Source organism: Lipotes vexillifer, unplaced genomic scaffold (genome assembly GCF_000442215.2).
Source record: "Lipotes vexillifer unplaced genomic scaffold, Lipotes_vexillifer_v1.1 scaffold1271, whole genome shotgun sequence".
NCBI classification, from domain to species: Eukaryota; Metazoa; Chordata; class Mammalia; order Artiodactyla; family Lipotidae; genus Lipotes; species Lipotes vexillifer.
In genome coordinates, this window is record NW_006778557.1 from 390,841 (window position 1) to 417,925 (window position 27,085).

At 40.5% G+C, this 27,085-nt stretch overlaps 1 protein-coding gene across 1 annotated transcript in view; it reads right to left on the reverse strand.

Moving 5' to 3' along the window:
- Positions 1 to 27,085, reverse strand: part of ACP3 (acid phosphatase 3) — a 49,063-nt gene that overhangs the window by 14,150 nt on the left and 7,828 nt on the right. Inside the window, 5 exon segments of the mRNA XM_007451694.1 lie at positions 697 to 795; positions 5,062 to 5,124; positions 5,127 to 5,219; positions 5,659 to 5,745; positions 8,707 to 8,802. Coding sequence (XP_007451756.1) covers positions 697 to 795; positions 5,062 to 5,124; positions 5,127 to 5,219; positions 5,659 to 5,745; positions 8,707 to 8,802 — 438 coding nt within the window.

Sequence of the window (27,085 nt, forward strand, 5' to 3'; positions counted from 1 at the left end):
ACACCTAACACCAGTATAAACTGTAAATGGGTCCAATATGTAAATGTAAAAATGAAGCTATAGGAGAATTAGAAGAAAGCATTGCAGACTTCCTTTATAACCAAGGAGTGGCGAAGGCTTTTCTAAATATGACTACAAATATACAAACCATAGATGACTCTATCAGCACACTTAGAACCATGTGGCAAAAACGCTGTAAACAAGTCAATAGGCAAACAATAAAAAGAGGGCCATTTGTATCCCAGAAAAAAAAAAAAAGTTAAGAGAGAGAAAGCTCCTAAAACTTTATAAAAAGAAGAAAACCAATAACCCAAAAGAAAAATGGTGAAGGGATATGAACAGAATAGGAAATACAAATGGCTTTTAACTAGATGAAGATAACCAAAGCTCACTCATCGTAAGAGAAAAGTACTACAGCACAGTGTTCTATAATAGTGATGATACTGGTCTTTCTTGTCTCATTCCTGATTTTGGAGGGAATGCTTCTAGTGATACCATCTTTCACTTACAGATTGGCAAATATCCTCATAGTTGTCTACACACTGTTGGGAAGGCTGTAGAGAAACAGGCACTCTTATGTATTTCTGATGGGAGTAGAAATTGGTATAACCTGATTGAAGGGTAATTTGATAATATTCAAATTGTCCCAGAATTTCTAGTATTTCTGCATACCACTAAATAATACATTTTTTTAACCTTATAAGGATGCAGCCTCTTTTGGAATTCCTCTGATTTCAAAGTCTTCCTCTCAAGTTCTTGAAAACGAGAGCAGTTCCTGAAAGGCAGGTATAGCAACTGAGGAAAAAGAGAAATCGTAAATTTTGTATTAGTCAAAAGAACTACAGAAGCTGCAGCCATTAGGTATAAAGTGACCTGAGTAAAAGATTCAAATGTGCTTTGAGCTGAATGGAATTCTAAATTTGAGGGAAAAGAGATAAATGATCTGCAGGTCTTAAATAGTAGGATACCCAGAACTCAAAATCTTTCTTTTTCATTTCATGAACTTGCCTAAATAGAACTGTGCTATTGGTAAATATTCACACTTCCCGGTTTTCCCTGTGAAATGATAACAATTATCTTGCTTCCTTCCAGACCTCTTTCATTTCTAGCACTAGATGTACATCTATGTGCATGCGTGCACACACATACACACACATAAACACAAACACAAGTATAGAGAAGTGAATTAGAGGTTCCAGAAAGAATCTTAAGAGATCGATTCACTGAAATACATTCTTGCAAATTTGCAGACTGTTAAAATAAGGGAACATAATAAACACATAGAAAAATATATTTGAAAACCTATAATGAGGACAAAATAATCATCCAAAAATGAGTTTAAATTTGACAATCGTTTGTAGTTTTAATTATAATCTATAGGCTGGTGACTCCCAAGTTCATTTTGTTGCTCTTACTTTCCATCTGAGCTAGTCCTGTATTTTCAGCCTTTGGTGGATATCACCAATTGGTTGTTCTCTTCATCCTCAAATTTGACATGTACAAACCTGAACTCCCCTTCTTCATTTTTAACCATTTCCTTTCTGTAATCTCTCTACTTTTGCCAATGATGAAATTTATCATCCTGCTTCATAGACTAATCACTTTTGCCTGTCTACTTTCAAAACACAGTTGACCTTGAACAATGCAGAGGTTACGGCGGTTAACCCACACACAGTTGAAAATCTGAGTGTAGCTTCACAGTCTGTATCCACTGTTCCGCATCTGGGGGAGTCGACCAACTGGGGATCATGTAGTACTGTAGTATGAATTTATTGGAAAAAATTCGCATATAAGTGGACCCGTGACTCGTTGATCAAGAGACAACTGTATATCCAAAATAGACCCCTTTTCTTTACTTTCATTGTCCCCTTCCAGTCCAGACCACCATAATCTGTCTTTCAACTACTGTAAGAGCTTCCTATGTGATCAGTTTGCATCACAATTCATCCTCCACACAGCAACTACACTAATCCTTATTTTATTTTTGGAAATGCTAATATCAATATTTTAAAACCATCAATCAGATCATGTCATTCTGTAGTTTACAACTTTCACTGGCTTTCCATTTTACTAGGAATAAAATCCAAACTCATGCCCTAGTGACCTTTTTGTCCTGCTTTCCTACTGCTGCCCCCTCACTCACTCCTCTCCAGCAACACTGGGGGCCTTCTTGCTGTCCCCTGAACACACAGGCTGGGGTTTTTGTGTTCCCTGCCTGAGACACTGCCCCCACTCCAGCTCTTCTAGACATCCTGCCCAGCCACTATCACATTACCTTGTTTTATTGCCTTCAAGGAACTCACTGCCATTTGAAATTATTGTATTTATTTTCTTCTTTATCATCCTATCATTCCTATAAAATATAAACTCCAGGATATCCAGAGTCTCGTCTATCTTGTCCACTGCTGTGTTGTCAAAGCCTAGAACAAGGCCTGGCATATTAGTACCTACTCAAAAACCATTTTATTTTTGTAAATTGCTTCCTTGTCACCTTCTTCTGTGTCGCCTTGTCTTACCTCACCTTCCTTCCCCTGATGTCTTTACCATCTAATTTCAGTCCTTCACTTCCTCACTTCTGCATGACTTCAACAGTTGTTTTCAGAGAACTTAGTATCTTCCCTCCAAGCCACTGTCAGACAAATGCCCCAAAGCACTGCTCATTGTGTGTGCGCACAGTACTGAGGGAGGTACACAGTTTTTCTACATCCCCTGCTTTACATCTAAATTTCCCTCCCTGGCTTTCACAATTTTCCATAGGAGAAATGACACTGTTGAGGGAAAAAGCACAGGACTGTTAATTTAAAGGTCTAGGTTTTAATGAATTACTTAACTTTTCTAGACTTTCGTTTTCTCATCTCACATATTGAAAGAATCAGGCTGAAAATGGAATAATCACCTAAATGTCTGTTCAGAATTTTGCAGGTTACAAAATCATTTCCTTTTCTTAAATGAGGTGTTTTTCACAAATCCCTGTGAAGAAATTAGGTGGGTACTGTTGTTCCCATTTTACAGGAAAGGAAACTGAGATGCAGGGAAGTTACTCAAGGTCAAGTATCTGAAGTGGTAGGTGGCTCTCAGACTCAGGTTTTCCCAGCTCTAAATTCAGCCCTCAATCTACATCACACTGCCTTTGTCTCAAGATTCCTTCTGGCTATTAAATTTGGATTCTCTAATCTGTGCCTGACACACTTATTCAGTCTTATTTTCATTCTTTCTAAATATGAACTCTGGACACAGAAGGACAAGCACTCTACCTTGACTCAAAGCTAAGCTTTTGGGCTGCGTTGCTCTCCTTTCCTACCCTCCTCAAAGATCTGGTTCAAGTTCTCACTCTGTCCATGAAGACTTGAATGACTGCCCTTTGGTAGCTCTGAGTATGTCTTATTCTCTGAATTCCTCCAGCATGTGCAGCTTGTTCTTGAAATCATTGCCCTCCACTTGCATTGTATTCTACACACTTCACAAGTGTGAATCTACTTTCATCAAATGGATTATAAATTAGGGAAGAAAACTGGCCTCATATTTCTCTTCTATTTCTGTATAGCAGTTAGCAAAGTTCTAGGAATAACTCTGGTTGATTGATTTTGTTAAATTTTCTAGTTGATGTTAGAGAGAATTGTTTTCATCTTAGTAGGTAGCAGGAAGCCACAGGTAGACAATCTTGCTTGTTTCTTTCTCCCTCTTCCTCACTCTCCTTTTCTTCCTCTTCTAATAGTACCTGCATTCTCTTTACTATGTAATTTAATCGTTATCTTTCAAGATTAAAGGTTAAACTGCTACCCTGGTCTATATTGGTTAAATTTGGCGCTTCCTTCCAGTCTTTGTAGAAAAGGCTGTGGTAAAAGTGAAATTTTTTCTTTTTGGAAGAAAATATTCACAAACTCCTAAGAACACTGATAATCATAATGACTCCCTTCTGATTCTGTGATGGAAAGAGGCATAAATAAATCATCCTATCTTTTCAGGAAACAGCAGAAAATTTGACTGGAGTAGATTTACCTAGAGTGAGGTTGACCGGGTTAAGCTCTTTCTACAAAGCACTTGGGAAAAATTCTTAAGTCACCAGTTTCGGCAATTAAGTCAGATTTCTTGGTAACCCACCCCAGAGCTCTCTGAGCAACATTCTAGGTCTGGTAGTCATGCTAAGCCTCAGTCATAAAGAGAGGAGATGATCATCTTATAATGTGACTGCAGGGGAATTAGGAAGGGTTCCTTGTCCCAAACTATTTCCTTTACACAGTCCTAAATTCCACATCGGGAAGATTAGTTAGATTTATTTATTACTATTTTAAAAAATAGCAATTCCTCTGAAAAGATAAAAGAGTTCTTGGTCAGTCCCACCTAGTGTAAATAAATTTGAGAGTTTCTCTCAAACAACCTCATTTAGACAACTTGGTTTATGGTACTTGTTCTCAGACTTGGCTGTGCACTAGAATCATCTAGGGAGATTTTTTAAAGTATTGATGCCTGGGTCACACCTTCAGAGATTCTGATTTATTATGGCATGTGCCCGGGGCATCAGGATTTTTTAAAATTTCCAGGTGATTCTAACAGGCAGCTAACTTTGAGAACCACTAGTTTACACTAGTGGAAACTGCTCTGGAATGAGATCAGCCTGGCTCTAGTCTCAGTAGTGATGTTTATCAACTGTGTGACTTTGGATCTATTTTGTTTGACTTCTCTGAGCACTTTTTTCCCTGGCTGGAAAAGAAGGACAATAATATTGTCCATTCAACATTGCTATGAAAGGTAAATATGATGACACATATAACATGTTGGGCACTAATTATGTAATCAGATCTTTCTTTTTTACCCTGCCTAGGAATGGGGATTGCCAAAAGTTGAAAGACTAGCAAAACAAAGTGGATAATAAAGCTCTAAAGAGAAATTCTGTTCCTACTCCCTTCTGTTAGGACTTTCTATGTCCTTTGCACCTTTATTTAGGAAAGAATTAAGACTGCACAGCCCATGAAGTGTCCAGACTCCCAACTCCACAAGTCCTGATCAGCCTGCCTTCCTTCTTCCAGAACCAATGAAATCCCAATTTTCCATAATACTGACCCAATCTTCAGAAACAGGGACTGTGTGCACCGGGATGGGCTGCCAGGGTAGGCTGGGATTCCAGAAGGTAGGCTGATACCTTCTGGGGGAAAGAGGGCTGCAAGGTTTGTCATAGCACTCATCAAAGCCCGGTCAATATCCGTGCTTCGAACATAAACCTAGAGTGGGAAAATCAAAGCAGAATCCAATAGAGAGGAACTGTGGGTTTTTTTTTTTTCCTATGGAGCTAATAGTGTATTTGAGAAAGGGCAGAACACCTACACCAAATTATTAGCAGACATTGTGGTAGCATCATGATCATAATTCCTATTATGGAAGAGACAATATTATGAGCATGCCATGGCATAAAGCAACCTGGTATGCCAACAGCTGAATTGACAAGGGACAAATCAAGTGGTGGCTACTTGCCAAGCCTAAGTATTTACTGTAGGTGTCCATGTTGAACTTACTTATATTCATACATTTTTTTTAAGGAGTACATTTGTAAACAAGACATCTGACTTTTATAAGTTCCTTGAGAAACAGGGAACTTTTACAAATACATTATGCTAAACTATTTCAAGGGGCAAGGTTCCCACTATTAGCTTCCCAACTTACCTGTTCGTGTTTATAGGACTTGTTCAAGAATTTTTCATATCGTTTCCTTATATATTGTCCAAGTTCATAATTCTGCTCCATGCCCAGCTATGGGAACAAATAAAGGCAAAAATTAGTGAAAGTAAGTTCTGTGAAGCTATGTGTCTCATCTCTCCTCATTGATTATGTATAGTGAACAATAGTGTACTTTAATAATTCCACAATAACAACACATTTTTAAATGAAAACAGGAAAAGAGAGCTGTAATCTTTCATCATGACTCCCTGAGAAAACTCAATTCATTGTCATTAGCACTTAACATAGAGCCTTGTACAGTTAATAACTGGTGATTGACCTGATTTAAGTAAATGGTTCATCTCTGGTGTGGCAGAGCATGCAATGGTTCATTTTTGTGGCAGAGAATTTCAAGGGCTTGTTACCATGTGGAAGAAATTCAACCATCTGATAAGAGGTTGGACTTGATGAATCTAAAGATCACTTTCAACCTCTGGGTGCAATGATTTATTATCTGCACAGTTCATTTACTTCTGGTTCATGAAAAACTAGAGCCTGTTACTTAAAGTGTAGTCTGTGGATCAGCAGTATTAGCATCACTTGGGAGTATGTTAGAAACCAAATTCTTGGGCCCCACCCTTGACCTACTAAATCAGAATCGTTGGGGGTGGAGCTCAGGAATGTTTTTAACAAGCTCATTGAGATTCTGATGCCAATTAATCATTGAGAAACATTACCTTAGCTCATTGATCCTCAAGCATTACTGTGCATCAGAAACAAAATTATCTAGGGTGCTTGATGAAATGCAGATTCCTCAGCATTTCCCCCAGAGTTTCCAGCTCATTGGATCCTGGGTGTAGCCCTGGAACCTGCATTTTAACAATTGCCCTGAGTGATTCAGATCCATGTAGTAAAGCACCATGCTTTGGGAAACATTGCATTCTAGTCTGTCTCTAATACAGAGCTTCGCCAGAGCTACAGGAGTCAGAAAAGATGTGATCACTGTGGCTTCTGTTTGGTCCCACTCCCACATTTGCTTCTCATTCCTGGCTACCCTTCTAGATGGGAAAAGAGGTAAGAAAAGAATAATGTGTGCTTTGATGTTTGTGAGTTTCCTGAATGACCTGGATAGCTGAAGAAGCAGGTACTTTGGGTGTAATTTGTTGCTCTAACTTAAAGCTAACTTTTAAGGAAGTAGTCATCTTCTATAGAGCAGTGGTTTTCAAACACTAGCATGCACAGAATCACCTGGAGAGCTCATTAAAAACAAAGATTCCCAGGAGTCAACCCCACAGTTTCTAGTTCAGTGGGTAGGGCCAGAGAATTTACATTTCTGAGATGTCTCCAGGTGATGGTGATGTTACTCATCCAGGGACCACACTTTGAGAACCATTGAACTCAGAACAACTGCTTTGTCACTACACAGATTGGAAGTACCTAGTCAAGGGCAGGAATTTGAGCTCTAGAACATTGCTACTTCAAAGTGGCCATGTATCAGCACCATGGGCATCATTTAAGGGTATGTTAGGAATGCAGAATCTCAGACCCAATGAATTAGAATCTGCATTTTGACAAGATCCTCAAATGATTCATTTGCACTTGGAAGGCTAAGCAACACTGCTTTGGGAGAAACTGGTGGCTAGTCAAGATAATACCAGAAGAAGAATACAGATCCGAGTCTGGAAGAATCTTTTGGTTTTACTGGAACTTTGCAAGGGAATAGGAGTCTCGACAGAGACATAAGCATTACGAAGCAGCCCTGAGTTTTTATAACCCTTCTCTTTTTTTCAGGGAGCCAGAAGCAATGTAGTCTATGGTGGGAAGAGCTCTGACCTGGGAGCTGAAAGATACTGGCCTCAAATAGCCTCTTTGAATTTTCTCCTCATGAGACTATTAAGTTAGGGCAGTAATTCTCAGCTTTGGCTACACATTAGAGTCAACTGATCAACCAAGGAGTTTCTAAAAATCCCAATGTCCAGGCTGCACCCTAGATCGATTAAATAAGAACCTCCCAGGCAGACAACTATTTTGTAAATCTCTCCGAGAAGTTCCAATGCTTAGCCAAGATCAAGACCCATTAAATTTGGAGGTATCCAACTCTAAACATTCTATGACATTTTCTTAATATATTTAAACAATATTTTGGTCAGGACAGAAGCAACGCACATGGCCCTGTGGCTCCAAATAGAAGGGTAATCCACTTTTACAGGGAAGGGGGCCAGGCACTGGAACATGACCACAGATGCTTTTGTTCCCAAGTTCACCTTCTTGGGTGCTCTTTAAGAAGTAGGGGTCCCTGTGTTTGACCACTGTTTTTTGGTGTTTTTTTTGCAGTACGCGGGCCTCTCACTGTTGTGGCCTCTCCCGTTGCGGAGCACAGGCTCCGGACGCGCAGGCTCAGCGCCCATGGCTCACGGGCCTAGCTGCTCCGCGGCATGTGGGATCCGCCCAGACCAGGGCACGAACCCGTGTCCCCTGCATCAGCAGGCGGACTCTCAACCACTGCGCCACCAGGGAAGCCCCCACTGTGCCACCAGGGAAGCCCTGACCACTTTTAAGGAAGGTTCAATCCCAATACATCCATCTGACCAAAAATCAATTTCGGCAACAGCACTTCCAAAGGAATCATGTTTTCCCAACTCTGCTGATTCAGGATTATTTTCTACTTTCTCAGGTGGAGCCTGAGAAACTGGCTTGTAAGCAATTCTTGGCTCTCTTCAGCATCTTTAAGCTCATGTATTCTGTTGTCCATGCACGACTCTTATGCTTTAATAAAGCCAACAGGGTAAAAAAGATCAAAACAGGCAATTCTATACAATTTTCCTACAGTTAATAGTCATTAGGGGTGACTTGATCATGATCAGAAATTGTTGAGGCTAATCATTAGTGCTTCTCTTTCCACAATCAAAACACATTTTACACTTTTTAGATCCCAGGTAACTGCAAAACACTTTCCCAGATATGAGTAAAGTAGTTATATGGTTTCAATATGTAACAATCCCACAGAGTTTCCCTTGAGACTCATCAGTAACTTGGTGGTGAAATCCAACCAACCTTAGTGAGTTGGCCAAATCCTTGTGGCCATGAGGATTCCTTAATGGGGTCGTTAGGAAAGGTTTTGATGGGACTTCGGTCTCCATGCCTAAGAACCTGAAAATAGATTGAGGTAGTAATGTTACAAACTTAACTTAGGTGTTTTGCCTCTGCTCATAATGATAGATTTTTCTTCTAAACCTCTGGTTCTCCACCTTGGCTATTCATTGGAATCACCTGGAGAGTTAAAAAAAATTCTGAGGACTGGATCCCACCCCTTGTGTTTCTAGTTTAATTAGTTTGGGATGCATCAGGGCATTAGGATTTTAAAGACCTCCCCAAGTAAATCTCAGGTTAAGAACTGCTGTTCTAAGTTCACTAACACGTTCCAAAGGCTCATCATCTTGTTATTCACATTACATGAAACACAGGAAAACTGTTAGTGAACTGTTATTGTTTCAGGTAATGTGAATAACAAGATGATGAGCCATTAGGAGTCAGGCGACCTACACATGGAGACCCGTTTACACATCAGGGCAAGAAGGAACACAAAGCTTAGCAAGATCACTTTATAGTGGACAAACTCTGATGAGAAGTATTCCTTCCTGAATTATGATTACAGTAATAATAGTGTTAACATTTTGACATATAATAATAGTGGCTTTAAAATGCTACATACAATTTGTGACCATCTTGAGCCAATGATTTATTAGTTTTTAGGAGGTTGGGGATAAAGGACTTGCCAGTGGAAGATTAAAAAATCTAATTTTCAACAATTTAAGAACATCCTAATGAATTTGTATGCATGTCATCGTGCTTTTTTTTTAACACCTGTATTAGAGTATAATTGTTTTACAATGCTGTGTTAGTTTCTGCTTTATAACATAGTGAATCAGCTATACATATACATATATCCCCATATCTCCTCACTCTTGCATCTCCCTCCCACCCTCCCTATCCCACCCCTCTCGGTGGTCACAAAGAACTGAGCTGATCTCCCTGTGCTATGTGGCTGCTTCCCACTAGCTTTTGGTTTTACATTTGGTAGTGTATATATGTCCATGCCACTCTCTCACTTGGTCCCAGCTTACCCTTCCCCCTCCCCATGTCCTCAAGTCCATTCTCTACATCTGTGTCTTTATTCCTGTCCTGCACATAGGTTCTTCAGAACCTTTTTTTCTTTAAATTCTATATATATGTGTTAATATACAGTATTTTTTTTTCTCTTTCTGACTTACTTCACTCTGTATGACACCTCACTCAGTTTTGTTTCTTTTTATGGCTAAGTAATATTCCATTGTGTATATGTGCCACATCTTCTTTATCCATTCATCTGATAATGGACACTTAGGTTGCTTCCATCTCCTGGCTATTGTAAATAGAGCTGCAATGAACATTGTGGTACATGACTCTTTTTGAATTATGGTTTTTTCAGGGTACATGCCCAGTAGTAGGATTGCCGGGTGACATGGTAGTTCTATTTCTAGTTTTTTAAGGAACCTCCATACTGTTCTCCATAGTGGCTGTATCAATTTACATTCCCACCAACAGTGAAAGAGGGTTCCCTTTTCTCCACACCCTCTCCAGCATTTATTGTTTGTAGATTTTTTGATGATGGCCATTTCAGACTGGTGTGAGGTGATACCTCATTGTAGTTTTGATTTGCATTGCTCTAATGACTAGTGATGTTGAGCATCCTTTCATGATTTTTTGGCAATTTGTACATCTTCTTTGGAGAAGTGTCTGTTTAGGTCTTCTGCCCATTTTTGGATTTGGTTGTTTGTTCTTTTGATATTGAGCTGCATGAGCTGCTTGCAAATTTTGGAAATTTATCCTTTGTGAGTTGCTTCATTTGCAAATACTTTCTCCCATTCTGAGGGTTGTCTTTTGGTCTTGTTTGTGATTTCCTTTGTCGTGCAAAAGCTTTTAAGTTTCATTAGGTCCCATTTGTTTATTTTGTTTTTCTTTCCATTTCTCTAGGAGGTGGGTCAAAAAGGATCTTGCTGTGATTTATGTCATAGAGTGTTCTGCCTATGTTTTCCTCTTAAGAGTTTTATCATATCTGGCCTTACATTTAGGTCTTTAATCAATTTGAGTTTATCCCAGGAATGCAACGATTCTTCAATATATGCAAATCAATCAACATGATAGACCATATTGACAAAATGAAGGAGAAAAACCATATGATTATATCAATAGATGCAGAGAAAGCTTTTGGCTTGTCCTCACAGTGAGCCTCAGCCACCCCCCACCTCTGCAGGAGACCCTCCAACACTAGCAGTTTCCTTTACACAAGTTGGAAAGATGAATACTCCCCAAATTACAGCTAAAACCATATGACAGCTTGCTCAAGCATCTTCAGTCTCCATTGCCTACCAATATACATCAGAAATACACCTACACGTGGAGCAACTCCTACAGAACACCTACTGAATGCTGGCAGAAAACCTCAGACCTCCCAAAAGGCAAGAAACTCCCCACACACCTGAGTAGGGCCAAAGAAAAAAGAATAAACAGAGACAAAAAATAGGGATGGGACCTACACCAGTGAGAGGGAGCTGTGAAGGAGGAAAGGCTTCCACACACTGCGAAGGCCCTTCACAGGCAGAGACTGCGGGAGGCGGAGCAGGGAGTTTCAGAGCCGTGGAGGAGAGCGCAGCAACAGGGGTGCGGAGAGCAAAGCGGAGAGATTCCCGCACAGAGGATCAGTGCCAACTGGCACTCACCAGCCCGAGAGGCTTGTCTGCTCACCAGCTGGGGCAGGCGGGGCTGGGAGCTGAGCCTCGGGCTTCCATCGGAGCGCAGGGAGAGGACTGGCAACGTGAACACAGCCTGAAGGGGTTAGTGCAGAACGGCTAGCCGGGAGGGAGTCCGGGGAAAAGTCTGGACCTGCCGAAGAGGCAAGAGACTTTTTCTTCCCTCTTTGTTTCCTGGTGCGCGAGGAGAGGGGATAAAGAGTAATGATTAAAGAAGCTCCAGAGATGGGCGCGAGCCGAGGCTAAAAGTGCGGACCCCAGAGACGGGTATGAGAGGCTAAGGCTGCTACTGCCGCCACCAAGAAGCCTGTGTGCGAGCACAGGTCACTCTCCACATCTCCCTTCCAGGGAGCCTGTGCAGCCCCCCACTGCCAGGGTCCTGGGATCCAGGGACAACTTCCCCGGGAGAACGCACGGCACGCCTCAGGCTGGTGCAACGTCCCGCAGGCCTCTGCCGCCAGAGGCTCGCCCCGCATCCGCACCCCTCCCTTCCCCAGGTCTGAGTGAGCTAGAGCCCCCGAATCAGCGGCTCCTTTAACCCCATTCTGTCTGAGTGAAGAACACACGCCCTCTGGCGACCTACACGCAGAGGCGGGGCCAAATCCAATGCTGAAGCCCGGGAGCTGTGCGAACAAAGAAGAGAAAGGGAAATCTCTCCGAGCAGCCTCAGGAGCAGCGGATTAAAGCTCCACAATCAACTTGATGTACCCTGCATCTGTGGAATACCTGAATAGACAACAAATCACCCCAAATTGAGGAGGTGGACTTTGAGAGCAAGATTTATTATTTTTCCCCTTTTTGTGAGTGTGTATGTATATGTCTCTGTGTGAGATTTTGTCGGTATAGCTTTGCTTTCACCATTTGTCCTAGGATTCTATCCTTCCATTTTTTGTTTGTTTGTTTATTTACTTAAAAAATTTTTTCTTAATAATTATATTTTTATTTTAATAACTTTATTTTATCTTACCTTCATTTATTTTATTTTATCCTCTTTCTTTCTTTCTTTCTACATTTTCTCCCTTTTATGCTGAGCCATATGGATGAAAGGCTCTTGTTGCTACAGCCAGGAGTCAGTGCTGTGCCTCCGAGGTGGGAGAGCCAACTTCAGGATACTGGTCCACAAGAGACCTCCAGGCTCCACATAATATCAAACGGCGAAAATCTCCCAGAGATCTCCATCTCAACAACAACACCCAGCTTCACTCAACGACCAACAAGCTACAGTGCTGGACAACCTATGCTAAACAACTAGCAAGACAGGAACACAACCCCACCCATTAGCAGAGAGGCTGCCTAAAATCATAAGTCCACAGACACCCCAAAACACACCACCAGACATGGACCTGCCCACCAGAAAGACAAGATCCAGCCTCATGCAAAAGAACACAGGCACTAGTCTCCTCCACCAGGAAGTCTACACAACACACTGAACAAACTTTAGCCACTAGGGACAGACACCAAAAACAACGGGAACTACGAACCTGCAACCTGCAAAAAGGAGACCCCAAACACAGTAATAAGATAAGCAAAATGGGAAGAGAGGAAAACACAGAGGAGATGAAGGAGCAAGATAAAAACCCACCAGACCTAACAAATGAAGAGGAAATAGGCAGTCTACCTGAAAAAGAATTCAGAATAATGATAGTAAAGATGATCCAAAATCTTGGAAATAGTATACAGAAAATGCAAGAAACATTTAACAAGGACCTAGAAGAACTAAAGGTGAAACAAGCAGTGATGAAGAGCACAATAAATGAAATTAAAAATACTGTAGATGGGATCAATAGCAGAATATATGAGGCAGAAGAACGGATAAGTGACCTGGAACATAAAATAGTGGAAATAACTACTGCAGAGCAGAATAAAGAGAAAAGAATGAAAAGAACTGAGGACAGTCTCAGAGACCTCTGGGACAACATTAAACGCACCAACATTCGAATTATAGGGGTTCCAGAAGAAGAAGAGAAAAAGAAAGGGACTGAGAAAATATTTGAAGAGATTATAGTTGAAAACTTCCCTAATATGGGAAAGGAAATAGTTAATCAAGTCCAGGAAGCACAGAGAGTCCCATACAGGATAATATGCCAAGACATATTAATCAAACTGTCAAAAATTAAATACAAAGAAAACATATTAAAAGATATTAAGACATATTAAAAGAGCAAGGGAAAAACAACAAATAACACACAAGGGAATCCCCATAAGGTTAACAGCTCATCTTTCAGCAGAAACTCTGCAAGCCCGAAGGCAGTGGCAGGACATATTTAAAGTGATGAAGGAGAAAAACCTACAAACAAGATTACTCTACCCAGCAAGGATCTCATTCAGATTTGATAGAGAAATTAAAATCTTTACAGACAAGCAAAAGCTGAGAGAGTTCAGCACCACCAAACCAGCTTTACAACAAATGCTAAAGGAACTTCTCTAGGCAAGAAACACAAAAGAAGGTAAAGACCTACAATAACGAACCCAAAACAATTATGAAAATGGGAATAGGAACATACATATTGATAATTACCATAAATGTAAATGGCTTAAGTGCTCCCAGCAAAAGACACAGACTGGCTGGACAGATACAAAAACAAGACCCATATATATGCTGTCTACAAGAGACCCACTTCAGACCTAGAGACACATACAGACTGAAAATAAGGGGATGGAAAAAGATATTCCATGCAAATGGAAACCAAAAGAAAGCTGGAGTAGCAATTCTCATATCAGACAAGATAGACTTTAAAATAAAGATTATTAGAAGAGACAAAGAAGGACACTACATAATGATCAAGGGATTGATACAAGAAGATAAAACAATTGTAAATATTTCTGCACCTAACATAGAAGCACCTCAATACATAAGGCAAATACTAACAGGCATAAAAGGGGAAATTGACAGTAACACATTCATAGTAGGGGACTTTAACACTCCACTTTCACCAATGGACAGATCATCCAAAATGAAAATAAATAAGGAAACACAAGCCTTAAATAATACATTAAACAAAATGGACTTAATTGATATTTATAGGACATTCCATCCAAAAACAACAGAATACACATTTTTCTCAAGTACTCATGGAACAATCTCCAGGATAGATCATATCTTGGGTCACACATCAAACCTTGGTAAATTTAAAACATTGAAATTATATCAAGTACCATTTCCGACCACAACGCTATGAGACTAGATATCAATTAGTGGAAAAGATTTGTAAAAAATACAAACACATGGAGGCTAAACAATACACTACTTAATAACGAAGTGATCACTGAAGAAATCAAAGAGGAAATCAAAAAATACCTAGAAACAAATGACAATGGAGACACGACGACCCAAAACCTATGGGATGCAGCAAAAGCAGTTCTAATAGGGAAGTTTATAGCAACACAATCCTACCTTAAGAAACAGGAAACATCTCGAATAAACAACTTAACCTTGTACCTAAAGCAATTAGAGAAAGAAGAACAAAAAAAACCCGAAGTTAGCGGATGGAAAGAAATCGTAAAGATCAGATCAGGAATAAATGAAGGAAATGAAGGAAATGACAGCAAAGATCAATAACTCTAAAAGCTTGTTCTTTGAGAACATAAACAAAATAGATAAACCATTAGCTAGACTCATCAAGAAAAACAGTGAGAAGACTCAAATCTATAGAATTAGAAATGAGAACAGAAAAGTAACAACTGACACTACAGAAATACAAAAGATCATGAGAGATTACTACAAGAAACTTTATGGCAATAAAATGGACAACCTGGAAGAAATGGACAAATTCTTAGAAATGCACAACCAGGAAAGACTGAATCAGGAAGAAATAGAAAATATGAACAGACCAATCACAAACACTGAAATTGAAACTGTGATGAAAAATCTTCCAACAAACAAACGCCCAGGACCAGATGGCTTCACAGGCGAATTCTATCAAACATTTAGAGAAGAGCTAACAGGTATCCTTCTCAAACTCCTCCAAAATATAGCAGAGGGAGGAACACTCCCAAACTCATTCTACGAGGCCACCATCACCTTGATACCAAAACCAGACAAGGATGTCACAAAGAAAGAAAACTACAGGCCAATATCACTGATGAACATAGATGCAAAAATCCTCAACAAAATACTAGCAAACAGAATCCAACAACACATTAAAAGGATCATACACCATGATCAAGTGGGGTTTATTCAGGGAACGCAAGGATTCTTCAATATATGCAAATCAATCAATGTGATAAACCATATTAACAAATTGAAGGAGAAAAACCATATGGTCATCTCAATAGATGCAGAGAAAGCTTTCCACAAAATTCAACACCCATTTATGATAAAAACCCTGCAGAAAGTAGGTATAGAGGGAACTTTCCTCAACATAATAAAGGCCATATATGACAAACCCACAGTCAACATCGTCCTCAGTGGTGAGAACCTGAAAGCATTTCCACTAAGATCAGGAACAAGACAAGGTTGCCCACTCTCACCACTCTTATTCAACATAGTTTTGGAAGTTTTAGCCACAGCAATTAGAGAAGAAAAGGAAATAAAAGGAGTCCAAATCAGAAAAGAAGAAGTAAAGGTGTCACTCTTTGCAGATGACATGATACTATACATAGAGAATCCTAAAGATGCTACCAGAAACCTACTAGAGCTAATCAATGAATTTGGTAAAGTAGCAGGATACAGAATTAATGCACAGAAATCTCTGGCATTCCTATACACTAATGATGAAAAATCTGAAAGAAAAATTAAGGAGACACTCCCATTTACCATTGCAACAAAAAGAATAAAATACCTAGGAATAAACCTACCTAAGGAGACAAAAGACCTGTATGCAGAAAATTATAAGACACTGATGAAAGAAATTACATGTTACAAACAGATGGAGAGATATACCATGTTCTTGCTTTGGAAGAATCAACATTGTGAAAATGGCTATACTACCCAAAACAATCTACAGATTCAGTGCAATCCCTATCAGACTACCAATGGCATTTTTCACAGAACTAGAACAAAATATTTCACAATTTGTATGGAAACAGAAAAGACCCCGAATAGCCAAAGCAATCTTGCAAAAGAAAAACAGAGCTGGAGAAATCAGGCTCCTGGACTTCAGACTATACTACAAAGCTACAGTAATCAAGACAGTATGGTACTGGCACAAAAACAGAAATATAGATCAATGGAACAGGATAGAAAGCCCAGAGATAAGCCCATGTATATATGGTCACCTTATTTTTGATAAAGGAGACAAGGATATACAATGGAGAAAGGCAGTGTCTTCAATAATTGGTGCTGGGAAAACTGGACAGCTACATGTAAAAGAATGAGTTTAGAACACTCCCTAACACCATACACAAAAATAAACATTGTACTTTTTTGATTGCATATTTAATCTTTGGGGAGAGTAGTCTATACTTTTGCAACCTTGGTTCTTTGATTCTACTATGCTTTCTGAATAGAATACCAAACCAAACACAAAGCTATTTTATAAGTAAAAGGTAAGGAAAGAGAAACTCAATAAATACAAATGAAGTCTGCACTGATGTCAGCAAAAATTTTAATACAGAGGAGGACTGCATAACACCTTGAATTTTCTGAAATTTCCTACACTTGTCACTCTTATTACCTGGCTAAGGTTCTCCATTGGAAAGAAAGCCAATAGGCTGCTCTTTTTAAATCCTGTTAAATAGGTCAGCAGACACAGAAGTGTCCTTAGAACCATCTCAGACTTTAGTCATCATTGAGATGGGATTCCAGGAAAATGAGGGAGGCTTCTAAAACCTGGATGGTGTCTCTGGTGTCTGAATAAAACTTATCTTTTGGCCCCCGAACTGGTGAGAAATTGAAATCTCAGTAGAACAGGCTATGGCAAACAGAGGGACAATGGTGTGGTGAATCTTAAGAAACTATTTTGATCAGGTAAGGAATTATTGTTATGAATGGTCACCTCATGGCTGGAAGAAAGGCTGCATACTCTCTGATGAGCACCTACAGTTACTAGCCACTAGGGGTGACTTGATCAGGAATTGTCGAGGCTAATCATTAGTGCTTCTGTTTCTACAATCAAAACACTTTTTACACTTTTCGGATCCCAGATCTGAGTAACTAAAGTTATTATATGGTTTCATTGAATTATAAAGCCCACATTATTTAGTTTCCAGGGTTTCTCAACCTCAGCACTGTTGACATGTTGGCTGTGGGGGCTGTCCTGTGCATTGCAGGATGTTTAGCAACATCCAAGGCCTTTGCCCCATAGATGTCAGTAGCATTCCCCAGTTGTGACAATCGAAAAGTCTCCAGACATTGCCAAATGTCCCCTAGGGGACAAAACCACCCCTAGTTGAGAGCCACTGAGTTAGCCAAAGAGAAGTTGAATGAGAGACATTGTAGTAAAATAATTTACAACACTTCCTACCAGCCTATGTCCACAATAACCCCTCAATACTTTTTGAAGGCTTGCTTTGTCCTAGTAGCTGTGCTAAGTGCTTCTCATACATTTAATCCTCTTATCAATTATACAAAGCAGTTAGTACTATTATCTTCATTTCCAAGCTAGGAAACTGACTTTAGTTAAGTGACCTGCCCAAGGTCACACAGTATATAAGTGGTAGAGCAGAGGTGAAAAGGCAGGCTGGGTGAATCCAATACCAGCTTCTGAATCCATGCAGAGTCTCGCTTCTCTCTGCTCAAACATACCCCTCAGTGTCCCACCAGTGGAAGATCTGGAATCTGGGGCTTTTTTTTTTTTTTAATTTTATTTATTTATTTATTTATTTATTTATGGTTGTGTTGGGTCTTCGTTTCTGTGCAAGGGCTTTCTCCAGTTGCGGCAAGTGGGGGCCACTCCTCATCGCGGTGCGCGGGCCTCTCACTATCTCGGCCTCTCTTGTTGCGGAGCACAGGCTCCAGACGCGCAGGCTCAGTAATTATGGCTCACGGGGCTAGTTGCTCCGCGGCATGTGGGATCCTCCCAGACCAGGGCTCGAACCCGTGTCCCCTGCATTGGCAGGTGGACTCTCAACCACTGCGCCACCAGGGAAGCCCCCAATCATTCACTCTTTCACTCTTCCTTTTAATAGAGAATTACTTGAGAAAAATATGTATTCTATTGTTGGGTAGAATGTTGGGTAGAATATATATATATCTATAAGGTCTCATTGGTTTAAAGTGTTAAGATCTCTACTTCCTTATTGATCTTCTCTGTAGATATGCTACTGTGTGTGTGTGTGTGTGTGTGTGTGTGTGTGTGTGTGTGTGTGTGGCGGGGAAGGGTTATGTTGCATCAGAGGAAACCAAAACCTTGATGTAAGAAACATCCCCAAATATTATTTAAAAGATAAAACAGGTTATGCAACTAAATGACAGCATGGCCTAGGGGGGGAAAACAAGTGCCGTCCCCTTAGAGGAAAGTTTTAAAGAGCAGAGCTGGAACAAAACCATGGGACATGGGCAAGCTTTCCTGTTCTGTTTTTACAGGTCATTTCCATAGGTTTTCAGGGTTTCTGAGGTAGTGGCTCAAACATGCTATGAACTCTATGGAAGGGGTGTTCCACAGAAACACTTAATAAACCACCTCCCACCTCCAGTGCTAGAAATCAAAATGTGTGTGTGTGCTCACAACCTGTGCCTTCAAGCACACATAGGTAGTATTCTTGAGCTTCTGAAATATCTCCAGTTTACCTGGAGCCTTTGGACTATGCCCAGGCATTTTTTTAAGTCTGTGCAGGGCAATCTTCTTAACTGCTTTCCTGCCATATTTATAACCTCTGTTCTCAGTCCAGCAATCACACTCCAACAAATCCTTTAGAAATCTAAGACTATATTATTAGCAGTAAGACTATTTGCAGTACTGGTGGTAATTGCAAAAGGAAGACATCCAAAATAATAACAACCCCTTATGTTTGTGCTACCCTTCCTGGTTTTGTACAACCTGCCATCTCTTTTAATTCTTACAACTCTGTGAGGACAGGTCAGCACTATTACTGCACTGAAAAAATAAGGAAACGGAGGCACAGAGAGATGGAGTTAGCCGTGCAGATCTCCTACTTCCCATGATTGCTAGCCCATTGTTTTCCCCACCACATCACATTCACTTCACCCTTTTAAATCACAGGTAACTTTTTAGAAAGAATCACGGTTTGGTACCCATGTACAAACTCCCTCGAGCCTGCTAACCAGCTTTGGTGCACTGTGCAGGATGTGGAGACCCTGATGACTGCAGGATATGATGTCCAGTCCCCCTTCCCTGGCAGCAGTCAAGTGCTCTTTTTAAAATGTTAATCAGAATAGTCTCTTGATGGCTTAGAACTCTCTAATGTTCTCTCATTCTATTACATTTTTCTTTTGCAGAAAATTAGAACGATATAAAAAATAGAGATTTTTATAATGAGCCCCTATGAGTTCACCATTTGCTCCAACAATGATCAACTCATGTGTGGCCAGTCTTGTTTAATTTATTCCCTCTCACTGTCAGATATTATATCATTTCCCATTACTCTTTGCATAAAATCCAAAGTCCTTACAATGGCTCACTAGACCCTACCTAGTATAGCCCTGCCCACCACCATGTTCTCCCCTTACATTCTTGCTAAGCACACTTAGCCAAAGGATCCTCTGCTGTTCTATCCAATACATTAAGTGTGTTCCAGCCTCAGGGCCTTCATGTTCTATATGCCTGTGATGTCCTGCTTCTGCATCTCCTGGCACTTTCACTTGGTCGCTGAATTCAGGTCTGTCCTGAAAAGGCAACCTCTGCAGAGAGACCTCTCTTGACCACCCAGTATCAAGTAATGCCTGATCCATCTCTTTCTCATCACGTGGTTTCATTTTTTTTCCTTGATATTTTCTTTTTTTTTTTTTAAATTGTGTGTGTGCATGTGTTTTTAAGTATCTGGCTTCCTCTCCCCATAAACTTCTTGAAAGCAGAATCTTTGCTGTCACAGACACCGCTTTATCCCCAAAACAGTGTCAGACACACAGTAAGTACACACACAATGTGCTTTGTTTTAATGAATGAATGAATCTTGGGTTCGGTCCAGCTACCTCTAGGTACATAATGGCTTTCTTTCCAATCTTCTCATTTCACAAGGGCTTTGAGTTTTCATCCCTACTTATCATCAAGGTGTGCTGTATGTGCTCTTTTTTTCCTCCTTTATTTCACTCTCTTATCTTTCCCCTTATCCCCTGCATTTGTGACTTTGCTTCTAGAACAATGAGCCTGCCTCTAGATTAGATGGGAGTCCAATAAACCATCATGGTGTCCTTCCAGGTTTGCAATTCAAGACACATCACACAACTTTGGGATGATTCTGGAAATTCTAAAAGGGACCTTCGCTAATGGCATTAAACTCCACTCCTTATTTTGTTAGGTATGCTCAAGAAAAATCTCTTGATGCACAAACCTTGCCATGAATTAAAGTTTATTTTATTTTCTTCTTTTAGGAAATGAGAAATAACTCTTAGTAAAGAGAATTAAAAAGTGAAAGAGTGGAAGGGGGAAAGATGGCGGAGGAGTAAGACGCGGAGATCACCTTCCTCCCCGCACATACACCAGAAATACATCTACATGTGGAACAACTCCTACAGAACACCTACTGAATGCTGGCAGAAGACCTCAGACCTCCCAAAAGGCAAGAAACTCCCCACGTACCTGGGTAGGGCAAAAGAAAAAATTAATTAAAAACAGAGACAATAGAATAGGGACGGCACCTGCACCAGTGGGAGGGAGCTGTGAAGGAGGAAAGGTTTCCACACACTAGGAGCCCCTTCGCGGGCGGAGACTGCGGGAGGCGGAGCGGGGAGCTTCGGAGCCGCGGAGGACAGCACAGCAACAGGGGCGCGGAGGGCAAAGCGGAGAGATTCCCGCACAGAGGATCGGCGCCGACCGGCGCTCACCAGCCCGAGAGGCTCGTGTGCTCACCCGCCGGGGGCGGGCGGGGCTGCGAGCTGAGGCTCGGTTTCGGTTTCGGTCGGAGCTCAGGGAGAGGACTGGGGTTGGCGGCTTGAACATAGCCCGAAGGGGTTAGTGCGCCACGGCTAGCCGGGAGGGAGTCCGGGGAAAAGTCTGGACCTACCCAGGAGGCAAGAGACCTTTTCTTGCCTCTGTGTTTCCTGGTGCGCGAGGAGAGGGGTTTTAAGAGCGCTGCCTAAAGGAGCTCCAGAGACGGGCGCGAGCCGCGGCTAAAAGCTCGGAAACCAGAGACGGGCGGGAGACGCTAAGGCTGCTGCTGCCGCCACCAAGGGGCCTGTGTGCGAGCACAGGTCACTACCCCCACCCCTCTTCCGGGGAGCCTGTGCAGCCCGCCACTGCCAGGTTCCCGGGATCCAGGGACAATTTCTCAGGGAGAACACACGGCGGGCCTCAGGCTGGTGCAACGTCACGCCGACTTCTGCGCCGCAGGCCCGCCCCGCACTGCGTGCCCCTCCCTCCCCCCGGCCTGCGTGCGCCAGAGCCCCCGAGCCAGCGGCTCTTCTAACCCCGTCCTGTCTGAGCGAAGAACAGACGCCCTCCAGCGACCTACACGCAGAGACAGGGCCAAATCGAAAGCTGAGCCCCTGTGAGCTGTGAGAACAAAGAAGAGAAAGGGAAATCTCTACCAGCAGCCTCAGAAACAGCAGATTAAAGCTCCACAAATCAACTTGATGTACCCTGCATCTGTGGAATACATGAATAGACAGCGAATCATCCCAAATTGAGGAGGTGGACTTCTAGAGCAAGATCTATGATTTTTTCCCCTTTTCCTCTTTTTGTGAATGTGTATGTGTATGCTTCTGTGTGAGATTTTGTCTGTATAGGTTTGCTTCCACCATTTGTCCTAGCGTTCTGTCCATTGTTTTTTTTTTAATTTTTTTCTTAATAATTAATTTTAATTTAAAGAACTCTATTATACTTTACCTTCTTTCTATCTTTCTTTCCTTCATTCCGTCCTTTAGACAAAGAATCATCCGAAATTGAGGAGTTGGACTTGGAGAGCAAGTTTTATGATTTTTTTCCCCTTTACCTCTTTTTGTGAGGGTATATGTGTATGCTTCTATGTAAGATTTTGTCTGTATACCTTTGCTTCCATCATTTGTCCTAAGGTTCTATCTGTCCCTTTTTTTTTCTCTAAATAATTATTTTTTAATTCAATAACATTATTATACTTTATTTTATTTTACTGTATCTTCTTTCTTTCCGTATTTTTTCCTTCCTTCCCTCCTTCCTTCCTTCCCTTCTTTCTTTCTTGCTTTCTTTCTTTCTTTCCTATTTGCCTTCTTCCTTTCTTTTCTTCTTTCTTTCTTTCTTCCTTCCCTCCTTCCTTCCTTCCCTCCTTTCTTTCTTTCTTTCTTTCTTTCTTTCCTATTTCCTCCTACTTCTACTAATTCTCTCTACTTTCTCTCCCTTTTATTCTGAGCCGAGTGGATGAAAGGCTCTTGCTGCTCCAGCCAGGAGTCAGGACTCTGCCTCTGAGGTGGGAGAGCCAACTTCAGAACACTCGTCAAGAAGAGACCTCCCAGCCCCACATAATATCAAACGGCGAAAATCTCCCAGAGATCTCCATCTCAACACCAGCACCCAGCTTCACTCAACGACCAGCAAGCTACAGTGCTGGACAACCTATGCCAACCATATAGCAAAACAGGAACACAACCCCACCCACTAGCAGAGAGGCTGCCTAAAATCATAATAAGTCCACAGACACCCCAAAACACACCACCAGACGTGGACCTGCCCACTAGAGAGACAAGATCTAGCCTCATACACCACAACACAGCCACTAGTCCCCTCCACCAGGAAGCCTACACAACCCACTGAACCAACCTTAGCCACTGGAGACAGACATCAAAAACAACGGGAGCTACGAACTTGCAGCCTGCAAAAAGGTGAACCCAATCACAGTAAGATAAGCAAAATGAGAAGACAGAAAAACACACAGCAGATGAAGGAGCAGGATAAAAACCCACCAGACCTAACAAATGAAGAGGAAATAGGCAGTCTACCTGAAAAAGAGTTCAGAATAATGATAGTAAAGATGATCCAAAATCTTGGAAATAGAATGGACAAAATGCAAGAAGCAGTTAACAAGGACCTAGAAGAAATAAAGATGAAACAGACAATGATGAACAACACAATAAATGAAATGAAAAATACTCTAGATGGGATCAATAGCAGAATAAATGAGGCAGAAGAACGGATAAGTGACCTGGAAGATAAAATAGTGGAAATAACTACTGCAGAGCAGAATAAAGAAAAAAGAATGAAAAGAACTGAGGACAGTCTCAGAGACCTCTGGGACAACATTAAACGCACCAACATTCGAATTATAGGGGTTCCAGAAGAAGAAGAGAAAAAGAAAGGGACTGAGAAAATATTTGAAGAGATTATAGTTGAAAACTTCCCTAATATGGGAAAGGAAATCGTTAATCAAGTCCAGGAAGCACAGAGAGTCCCATACAGGATAAATTCAAGGAGAAATACGCCAAGACACATATTAATCAAACTGTCAAAAACTAAATACAAAGAAAGCATATTAAAAGCAGCAAGGGAAAAACAACAAATAACACACAAGGGAATCCCCATAAGGTTAACAGCTGATCTCTCAGCAGAAACTCTACAAGCCAGAAGGGAGTGGCAGGACATACTGAAAGTGATGAAGGAGAAAAACCTGCAACCAAGATTACTCTACCCAGCAAGGATCTCATTCAGATTTGATGGAGAAATTAAAACCTTTACAGACAAGCAAAAGCTGAGAGAGTTCAGCACCACCAAACCAGCTTTACAACAAATGCTAAAGGAACTTCTCTAGACAAAAACACAAGAGAAGGAAAAGTCCTATAATAACGAACCCAAAACAATTTAGAAAATGGGAATAGGAACATACATATCGATAATTACCTTAAATGTAAATGGACTAAATGCTCCCACCAAAAGACACAGATTGGCTGAATGGATACAAAAACAAGACCCATATATATGCTGTCTACAAGAGACCCACTTCAGACCTAGAGACACATACAGACTGAAAGTAAGGGGATGGAAAAAGATATTCCATGCAAATGGAAACCAAAAGAAAGCTGGAGTAGCAATTCTCATATCAGACAAAATAGACTTTAAAATAAGGACTATCAGAAGAGACAAAGAAGGACACTACATAATGATTAAGGGATCGATCCAAGAAGAAGATATAACAATTGTAAATATTTATGCACCCAACATAGGAGCACCTCAATACATAAGGCAAAAACTAGCAGCCATAAAAGGGGAAATCGACAGTAACACATTCATAGTAGGGGACTTCAACACCCCACTTTCACCAATGGACAGATCATCCAAAATGAAAATAAATAAGGAAACACAAGCTTTAAATGATACATTAAACAAGATGGACTTAATTGATATTTATAGGACACTCCATCCAAAAACAACAGAATACACATTTTTCTCAAGTGCTCATGGAACATTCTCCAGGATAGATCATATCTTGGGTCACAAATCAAGCCTTGGTAAATTTAAGAAAATTGAAATTGTATCAAGTATCTTTTCCGACCACAACGCCATGAGACTAGATATCAATTATAGGAAAAGAGCTGTAAAAAATACAAACACATGGAGGCTAAACAATACACTACTTAATAACGAAGTGATCACTGAAGAAATCAAAGAGGAAATTAAAAAATACCTAGAAACAAATGACAATGGAGATACAACGACCCAAAACCTATGGGATGCAGCAAAAGCAGTTCTAAGAGGGAAGTTTATAGCAATACAAGCCCACCTTAAGAAGCAGGAAACATCTCGAATAAACAACCTAACCTTGCACCTCAAGCAATTAGAGAAAGAAGAACAAAAAAACCCCAGAGTTAGCAGAAGGAAAGAAATCATAAAAATCAGATCAGAAATAAATGAAAAAGAAATGAAGGAAACAATAGCAAAGATCAATAAAACTAAAAGCTGGTTCTTTGAGAAGATTAACAAAATTGATAAACCATTAGCCAGACTCATCAAGAAAATAAGGGAGAAGACTCAAATCAATAGAATCAGAAATGAAAAAGGAGAAGTAACAACTGACACTGCAGAAATACAAAAAATCATGAGGGATTACTACAAGCAACTCTATGCCAATAAAATGGACAATCTGGAAGAAATGGACAAATTCTTAGAAATGCACAAACTGCCAAGACTGAATCAGGAAGAAATAGAAAATATGAACAGACCAATCACAAACACTGAAATTGAAACTGTGATTAAAAATCTTCCAACAAACAAAAGCCCAGGACCAGATGGCTTCACAGGCGAATTCTATCAAACATTTAGAGAAGAGCTAACACCTATCCTTCTCAAACTCTTCCAAAATATAGCAGAGGGAGGAACACTCCCAAACTCATTCTACGAGGCCACCATCACCTTGATACCAAAACCAGACAAGGATGTCACAAAGAAAGAAAACTACAGGCCAATATCACTGATGAACATAGATGCAAAAATCCTCAACAAAATACTAGCAAACAGAATCCAACAGCACATTAAAAGGATCATACACCATGATCAAGTGGGGTTTATTCCAGGAACGCAAGGATTCTTCAATATACGCAAATCTATCAATGTGATTAACCATATTAATAAATTGAAGGAGAAAAACCATATGATCATCTCAATAGATGCAGAGAAAGCTTTTGACAAAGTTCAACACCCATTTATGTTAAAAACCCAGCAGAAAGTAGGTGTAGAGGGAACTTTCCTCAATATAATACAGGCCGTATATGACAAACCCACAGCCAACATCATCCTCAATGGCGAAAAACTGAAAGCATTTCCACTAAGGTCAGGAACAAGACAAGGTTGCCCACTCTCACCACTCTTATTCAACATAGTTTTGGAAGTTTTAGCCACAGCAATCAGAGAAGAAAAGGAAATAAAAGGAATCCAAATCGGAAAAGAAGAAGTAAAGCTGTCACTGTTTGCAGATGACATGATACTATACATAGAGAATCCTAAAGATGCTACCAGAAAACTACTAGAGCTAATCAATGAATTTGGTAAAGTAGCAGGATACAAAATTAATGCACAGAAATCTCTGGCATTCCTATATACTAACGATGAAAAATCTGAAAGTGAAATCAAGAAAACACTCCCATTTACCATTGCAACAAAAAGAATAAAATATCTAGGAATAAACCTACCTAAGGAGACAAAAGACCTGTATGCAGAAAATTATAAGACACTGATGAAAGAAATTAAAGATGATACAAACAGATGGAGAGATATACCATGTTCTTGGATTGGAAGAATCAACATTGTGAAAATGACTCTACTTCCCAAAGCAATCTATAGATTCAATGCAATCCCTATCAAACTACCACTGGCATTTTTCACAGAACTAGAACAAAAAATTTCACAATTTGTATGGAAACACAAAAGACCCCGAATAGCCAAAGCAATCTTGAGAACAAAAAATGGAGCTGGAGGAATCAGGCTGCCTGACTTCAGACTATACTACAAAGCTACAGTAATCAAGACAGTATGGTACTGGCACAAAAACAGAAAGATAGATCAATGGAATAGGATAGAAAGCCCAGAGATAAACCCATGCACATATGGTCACCTTATCTTTGATAAAGGTGGCAGGAATATACAGTGGAGAAAGGACAGCCTCTTCAATAAGTGGTGCTGGGAAAA